The 8,654-nt window shown below is 39.1% G+C and overlaps 1 protein-coding gene across 8 annotated transcripts in view; it reads right to left on the bottom strand.

The window, feature by feature from the left end:
- Positions 1–8,277, bottom strand: part of SLC10A7 (solute carrier family 10 member 7) — a 242,587-nt gene extending 234,310 nt beyond the window's left edge. For all 8 annotated transcript variants that reach the window (XM_058550155.1, XM_058550156.1, XM_058550158.1 and 5 more), the window contains exons 1-2: positions 7,966–8,277; positions 1,665–1,747 (exon numbers count right to left, since the gene is read on the bottom strand). In XM_058550155.1, the coding sequence (XP_058406138.1) occupies positions 1,665–1,747; positions 7,966–8,065 (183 nt within the window). In that variant the 5' untranslated portion in view covers positions 8,066–8,277. The remainder of the gene's footprint in view (positions 1–1,664; positions 1,748–7,965) is intronic.
- Between the last annotated feature and the right edge of the window lie 377 nt (positions 8,278–8,654).

Here is an 8,654-nt window from a genome sequence, read left to right on the forward strand (position 1 = left end):
AGATACCGTAGTAAAGCACAGGATCAAGGCATTTCATCATTAGATCCAAATTAGCTGGATGACTCTGAAGGTTTCCTAGGCGCTTACAGAAGAATTTGGTCCTTAGAGAAATGCTGATAGCTGTGACATTCTTCGTTCTCCAACCCGTGCATCCCATGAAGTTGGCTGCTTTACAGAATAGCATTAAGCAAGAAGCTAAAGGAGTGAGAGAATCAAGTCTCTTGCCAGATTTCCCATGGCATAAGTAACAGCTGTAGCCATTAAGCAGCCACCAGGGGACGTAGTTAGAGCAACGCCCCAAGTAGAGGACTTCGGTAAGGCAGCTGCTCCACAAAGAGCATTAGCCAAGGCCAGCAGGCAGACCCACAAGGAAGATCAGGCCAGCACTACAGGAGTGGCAAACACCTTTCTGTATCACTGGGCCCCACATTTGAGAACCAATAGCAGAAGCCAGGTGTTGACAGAAAAAGCCTGTGCCTTCTAAGCACTAATCATAGTCTTTTCATATGAATATAATTTACAAAAACTGGAATTTAACATATTTAGGAAATCCTATCCCATGTCAGTTATTTTCAGAAGAACAGGTAATTAGTGAGAATATTTAGAATTCTTGAGACACAATTTATCAGACACTACACAGGGATCCCATCTATATCAAAATGCCCCAATGAAAAGATTTAGATCAACCTGATAACTACAGAAGACATAAATTTAGCAAAACCATCTTTTTTCCATGTTGCTACTAGGATAGTCAAAGGAGGTAACTAAATTTAGTCTTCATTCAAATCACACTTAAAAGAAAAGAAAATAAACTTAAATAAGTAAAGGCAAGACATGATGCTGAAACAGAATTTTAACTTTTAAAGCCAAAAAAATTCTTACATAGTAAGATTTCTCTCTCTACATAAGAATAAGTATCTTAGAAAGATAACTTTAAAAATTCTATGTAATTTCTTCGAAAGCAAATATGTACTTTCTCCTCTTTTTTTTTCTTCCATTATAAGTGAAAAGAGAATCATAAATTCTATTCATTCCTCTCTTGGATGTAAAAATGTCTGAATTTTTTAAATTCCAAGAGAATCCCATGTTCAGTGACACCTAGATCAGTAAATAACGTTACGTGTATGTGTTCATGATAGGTTGCAACTTAGTATGAAAAATTCTAATATTTCTCTTAAAACATTTATCAATATTTAACAGATATACTAGCAAAGGATATACTTTTTTTAAAAAAATATAAATTAGTTAAAAGTTATAACAAGCATCACTTGAGCAGCATGAGTCCTGGAAACAAAAGATGATCCACAAAAGTTATGGAAACCTAACTAAACATCAACAACTCAAATGTGGCACAGCAGACATCACTATAGCTACCACCATAATCTGAGGAAGACCTGAAGTAGATGCTTCAGCGCAGTTGCCATATTAAAAACAACACCATTATAACCACACTCTCAGGGTCCATACAGCTCTACTATAAAGTTTCCATAATATGTAGGTACCAAACACAAGTCCTTTGCTGAAGTCCAAGTTATATTCTGTTATAGTGAAGCCTTCAGACTATAGCTACACAAGGCTTTACAAAAGGATTCTGAAATTTCAAAATAGTAAGTACAAATTAAATTTTTCTCCCTGCTTTTCATGTGCCCCATAGGTGACAGTACCTCTGTTTTTAATGATAGTCCACTGTTAAAGAATATTGTTGAGACAGCAATGTAGGAGACAGTTATTTCTGGCTTCAGTGGTCCTAAAGAGAGAGAAATGAGTTGCTGTTAGATAAGAAGTTCCAGTAGATAACTTGGTATGAAGGAAGAATCCATTCGAGGAGGACAAATAGTACTTTAAATCTTAATGTTGCCCCCCAGTACACTACTGTGCTGATAGAGTTAAGCATTTGCTGGGATGCAGTCTAACTCCAGAGGGGATTTTCCAGAAGGCAAGGACCATGGCTGTCCAGATCAGCACAGTATCCTCAGATCAGAAGAATAAAAACAAACTGCTCTCCTAATTATATCTGCTACAGTGTCAGTGCTTTTATAACAGTCAAAATTCCCCAAACCAAAGGAAGAGAATCGATGGAAGAAGTTCCCTTCTCTTTAGCAAATATTATTTTATTCCTTCTAGGATACCAGAAGTAAAAGCTTGTATTCATGCATACTTTCAGTTCTGTCCAAGAGTATTCATTCTACAAATATTTATCGAGCTATTACTATGAGAATGAGATATTGCATACAGAGTAATAAAGTACCTAAAATGTGTTAAGATTGTAATTATTTTTAAATTATGCCAGGCCCTGGGCATACTGTAGTGAACCAGACATGCTTGATCCCTGCCCTCTGGAAAATCCTCTCTGGAGTCAGGCTGGCCTCACCCCAGATGTGTTAACACTGTGAGTACAACAGGGGCAACCCTAATATTTATTTATTTTTGTAGCTTGTACACAATTGGCTTGATGACCTAATGTGCTAACCAAAGAACAACATTTTTTTAAAAGCTATAGGTCTGAGAAAATGCCATTTTTTATGTAGTTACGTAATTTACACGTTTTATACCTGTATACCGGTGGTTCTCCAGCAGTGGCAATTTTGCCCCCCAGGGACATCTGGCAATGTTTGGAAATTTTTTTGGGTTGTTAGAACTCAGGGAATTGGGTGTGTTACTAGCATCCAGTAGACAGAGATCAGGAATTCTGCTAAATATCCTGGACGATAACCCTGCCCCACAACAAAGAATTATCATGTCCAAAATGTCAATAATGCCGAGGTTGAGAAACCCTGCCATATACCAGTGTTTTAAAATCTGAGACCATCTCATGTGAGACATTTTACTCAGCCTTCTTGTCCTGGGTTGAATAGTGTCCCTCCAAAATTCATGTCTACCCAGAACCTATAAATGTGACCTTATTTGAAAATTGGGTCTTTGCAGATGTCATCAAATTAAGATGAAGTCTTATTGGACTAGGGGAGACCCTAATCCAATGATTGGTATTCTTACAGTAGAGAGAAATTTGGACAGAGTCACACATAGAGGGAAGATGGCCATGTGAAGACAGAGGCAAAGACTGGAGTTACATTACCACAAGCCAAGGAACACCAAGGATAGCTGGCAACCATCACAAGCCAGAAGAAACAAGGAAGGATTCTTCCCTAGAGCCTTCGGTGGGAGCACGGCCCTGCTGACATCTTGACTTTAAAATTCTAGCCTCCAGAATAATTTCTGGAAAACAAATTTCTGTTGTTTTAAGCCACCCGGTTTGTGGTAGTTTGTTGCAGCAGCCCTGGGAAACTAATACCCTCCCTTAAGCAAAACAACAGGACCACAGTCATGGCTCCTCCATTCCCTGCAACCCTCCACCACACCTACAGATATTGCACAATAAATATGACCAAGCTCAGGAAAAATCACCTTCATTCAATCAACAAGCATTTATCGAGCAACAACTATATTGTAGGCATTTGTAGTCGACTAGTGAAAAAAGGAAACAAAGATCTCTTCAAACACTGCAATAAATTCTTTTATATACCTGGCACTTATACAAATCATTTTGCTGAGATCTGAGAAAAGAGAGAAAAAGGAGAAGGCAAGTGCAAAAGGCATTACATTTCAGGGCAGTAAAAGCTGTTCCAACACTTAAAAAGAGGTACTTATTTTTATACTTGTGAGTGAATCTGTCTCAGCAACTCACACTAAGAAATAATATTTCCTCAACAACCAAGGAAGGTGATTCTGGAGCAGATTTTAAAGTCAAGGAATCTGGATTGTTTTGGAAGTAAATGCCTTCCAGGAATTTTACATACCATATTTTAAATCATTTTTATTTTCCTCCAATACCCTGCTTTTTATAAGACCTCATTTTTGTCAACTGTGCTTCTGCCCACAGTTGTGCCTCAGAATTTCTATATAGGTTAGAGTTAGCAACATGGTCACAAGTGAGAGCTAGAAGACACGTCCAAAGATGCATCTCCAGAGCAAGCACATGGCATTCACTTAGGTTGCATGTTTCTTTGGAGCAGCTAAAGCATCTACCTTAGTTGGCCAACAACAGTATTTTTTAAGAAGCTAACTCTTCCCACACTCCACACACACATACATAAATACACAAAGTAACTATTAACTAATTGGCATAATTCAGTGGAATGATTCCTAACTTTTAATGTTTAAAATCCTAGAGACAGGGTATACTGTCTTTTGTGTTAGATGCACATCTAAATAACTCTAATCCCTGAAAGGACATGGTGAGGATATTCCAGGGCTACGTACAATGTACCTTTTAAAAGGGAAGGAGGAATTAATTCTGTTTTGGAGACACCTAAGGCCCCTCTGAAACATCATCAATGGAGATACTGATCGATTGCCCAAGTTGGGAATGCAGAACTAGAAGTCACTCGGTGGAAATAAAAACTTGATAAATATTTGTACAGAAGTAAGAGTGGAAACTAGGATACAAAAATGATATTTGGCCCCTCTCCAAGGTAATGATTATATTTTCCACGTCACCAAAATAACTAGATTCAGATCTTAAGATGGCTATAAAGCTCAAAGTGAAAATATAAGTTTTATCTTTTCCTTTAAACAAAAGCAAAAAAATGTTTACTAGTGAAAATGGAATGGAGAAGCAAAATAAAAAAAAAAAAAATTGGCCATAACAAATGAAGCAATTTCTGGGTTCCAAAACCCATGTTTTTTAATGGGAAGGAAAAAGAAAATGATTTGGAATGCTGAGGAATGCAAGAAACTATTACCATTTCATAAAATCTACTCATCACTAAGTAAATTTCACTTCTAAACCCAATCTAAGATATTCATGCTAATACGCTTAAGCTTATAGCATGTTTCTGGTTATGTTTTTTAACGGAAAAACGAAGCAGTTTCCTTTTCAGGATTTATGTCTTATTAATGGCAATAATTTAAGTTAAGATGCAGTAGAAATGAGAAACTTAGTCTGTACTTCCAAAGAAGTAAACCTTTCTCTTCCCGAGAATGAATAGCACAGTGTTGAACTCTGGTAAACTGTAAGGTGTGCATAGCTCAGTGCTTCCCTGGGTCGAAATGGAACAGATTATCAACACTTCAGAATCTACACATTCACATCCTCTGTGGCTTTTTATTTTCAACTTTCTTCTATATATTTAAAAGTGAAATGTAACTGAGTAAAAAGGACAGTGAACTAAGAATTAAATTATCTAGGCTAGTACGTGATGTGCTGTTTCCCATTTGGAAAGTCATTTGACTTCTCTAATTTTAGGGTCCACACATCTATAAATTTCCTGTTATACATAACTTGCCAATTGGCTATAAAGATTTTTTTTTAAGGAAAGTCAGATCATAGGTGTCATACTTTAAGTGTAGAAAGAAATCTTACACTTAAAAATAGAGTGTAGTCATTAAGGTATTGATCCAGGTATAGGTGAAGTGAGCATCTTAATAAATTGAAGACTACCAAAACTTTTCCCATTTGAAAGAATGTCTAGAAAACTTCTATTGAAAATTGTTCAATGTGAATGCATTAAAAGTCACATTCCCAGAGTACAGAGCCCATAAATGGAATCTTTGTCTAAAAGTTACAAGCAAAAAGAGGTGCTTTAGACCGTTCTAAAGAGCAGGATTTGACAGAAACGTTTTCAGCAACCATTCCTCTCCTTGTTTCTAGATTTTTGTTGTTTTAACTAGTGGAGTGAAAATGTTATTTGGTACTATTTGGACATTCATTTTTATTTAAGAGGTTTTACAGGAGGGAATGTCAATTAAAAGCTCAACAGAAGTATCAAGAACTTAGACTGACAGCCTATATAAGAAATCCCAAACAATTGTTTGCTTACATTTTGTTTTTAGAAAAAGTAACTTTTACATATGGACAGCTATCCAAGAAATCATATGAGTACATTGTTATCTAATATTAGCTGATTCTGCTGTGCACCTTTGGGCTAAAAATCAGGGCATGGAAAATGTCTTTATTACATAGAGTCCTTCTTAATACTGATTATTCATTTTTAATGATTTATTTGCCAAGAAAATTTGTATGGATTTTACAACTGGTATGAAATAAGGGGAAGTCCTGATTTCCAGCCCTTCCTCTGTCTTAAGCTAGCTAACTTAACCTAGGGTGAGTCACCGAGGTCTAACCTCAGGTCTCCATATCTTCAACTGTAAAAGAAGCATGTTGGCTTAAAATACTTTCAAGGTCCCTTTCAGCTCTTAACATTCTGCTCTTTTATAATTAAACAAAGAAATGAATTATCCTAGATTAACAGCATAAGGACTAGTGAAATTGGGAAACAATACTTCTAAGATACAATAATATACCAAAACTTCAAGAAGTAGAGTCCAAGGGAACAAATAAGATTACAAAATCCATCTCACACCTGCCACTGCAAGGAATCATTTCCACCCTAGGGAAATGATTCAGCATTCAACAACTCTTCTTCCCACAGAGTGTCCCAGGAATGTAAGATGAAAAGTATTTTACCAAAACTAGTCCCTGCAGATTTAAACTTAAAGATCATACATTACCTGTAATTTCACCTGAACACTGAGCAAAAAAGAGATCTAACACCAGAAGCTATAAAGTGTGCTAGTGAAGTGTGCATTCCAGATCACCACAAAGACACTCTCTAACTTTAATTCTTACTGTCCAGCCAGCTGCAGGGACAGAGGGTACTCATTTGACAGAACCTGATGTTCCCAAGTTTCCCAAAAGCTCGCAGAAAAGCTATGTCAAAAAAGAAACTCGTGTTCAGAAGGAGAAACTTCGACGAATACCAGCTTGTTATTCTCACAGTAACGTATTTTGAACATTTTGTACTAAGTCGAATACAGAAAAAAAAAATAAAATAAAAAAGTTTTAATCCCCACAATCTTAATAATAATTCCTTTTAAAATGTTCCCTGAAGCTACTTCTAATGGAGGAATTGAGGGCAGAGGGTAGAAGGAACCACTGTTCTCCTGAGAGATCATTTCATTCATTTCCATCAACTTTTAACAAAAAGGTACAAATAACTTCAAATATCCTTCTGAGCACTTTCCAACATAAAAAGATTCTGTGTACTCACTTCTGTCCTTATTTGCCCCTGTTGTATGACTGATGTATTATTAAACCTGCCAATAAGCGCGGAAACTGACAAACAAGGTCAAAAACACTATGAACTGAAGAAATTCAATTAATGATTATGAAAAGTGGGACACGATTGTCTAAGGGTGGAAATGACTGGAAATATCATAAAGGACTAATGAATGCCCACCCCCACATTACAAGACTCCCACTATTCAGAGATCTGAGTCTGATTTTAGCCCGCCTACATTTTCTTGCCAAAATACATACTACACAGCCTAACACAGCCTGTATCTGTTAGGCTGCTGGTGTAGCAACTGAGTCCTGGCAGCACACGGAAGTAGCGCCCTGTAATAAAAAAGTGCAACGTGTCAGTCGGTTTGGCAGTCTCTGGAGCGGCAGCAACTGCAGCAAATCATCACTCTCCAACATGTGGGCCGTAAAATCTGAGTTGGAGGAGGAAGGGGTGTCCCTTTTTCTTTTTCTTCCCCCATTTTTTTTTTCTAAATGTGGCGGGGGGGAGGGGGTCGAAAATTGACATGGTAATGATGTCCACTCCAAGATAGATAAGGAACTCCTGGCAACCTAACGTCCCTTGGGATAGGATGCTACTTTGAAGGCAAGAGGAGTAAGTTTCATTCTCAGTAACCTCACTCCTTGACTCTGAGGATACTCATTGATTGTTCGCGGAAAAGGTAACCTGCGTTCAAATTCCTTTGCCTCATTTCTAATTACAAATCCTCTCTGGGGTTGGCATATTAAAACAATCAGCAAAAGGGCCAAAGGACACCCTGGGCTAGTCAGCGCCCCTGAGAGAGGCAGACACTTCCCAATTAGGCTTTCCCCTCCTTTCCAAGACTCGAAAATTAGTTCTGAAGTGGGAATCGCGGTGGAGCGTGCGGAGGTGCAGCACTTACCCCCATTCACCCCTATGGACGGCTTCAGCTTAGCCCCGGCGATCGCCAGCACTATTCCAACCATGAACCATTCTTTCCTCATTCTCTCCAGCAGCCTCATGTTTGTTAGGGTGGGTGGGTTTTGTTTATTTGTTTGGCTTTTTTTCTTTTTAAGCTGAGGTCGCTTAATCCCCCGGGCGTCTCCACACTTTCCACGGTCCCTGCTGACATGCAGCAGAGCAAGTCAAATTGCCACTTGTAAACTAAGGACCAGGGGTTTGCTCAGGCGGCTTTGAGGAGGGCTGGGAGTAGTAGTATCCAGTGACGGGAAAGTCTCACTGAGCGCCGCCATCACTACCATGCACCTCCTAATAGACGTGCATTTAACTACGGTGGCTCTGGCCGGGGCTCCCAAGAGCAGATGCTCTAAAGCGGACACTTGGGCCAGGCCGGCCAGCGCAGGCGATCGGGGAAGGGAGGCTGGCCGCCGGGTAGGGCTGACAGACTCGCCACCGCCAAGACCTGCGGGACTTTAGGAATAACTGGGGTAGGGAGCGGCATGAGGCGCCACAGCCACCTAGCTTTATCGAGGGTCCCGCTCCAACAAACCTTTAGGCACAGCTGCCCGCGCTCCTGAGCACATCCACGGAGAGGCTTTCTTTTAACTCCCCATGAGCCTGCGGGAAGGGCTACCGTTCGCCTGGGGCAGC

The sequence above is a fragment of the Diceros bicornis genome, chromosome 11, assembly GCF_020826845.1.
Source record: "Diceros bicornis minor isolate mBicDic1 chromosome 11, mDicBic1.mat.cur, whole genome shotgun sequence".
Taxonomy (NCBI): Eukaryota; Metazoa; Chordata; class Mammalia; order Perissodactyla; family Rhinocerotidae; genus Diceros; species Diceros bicornis.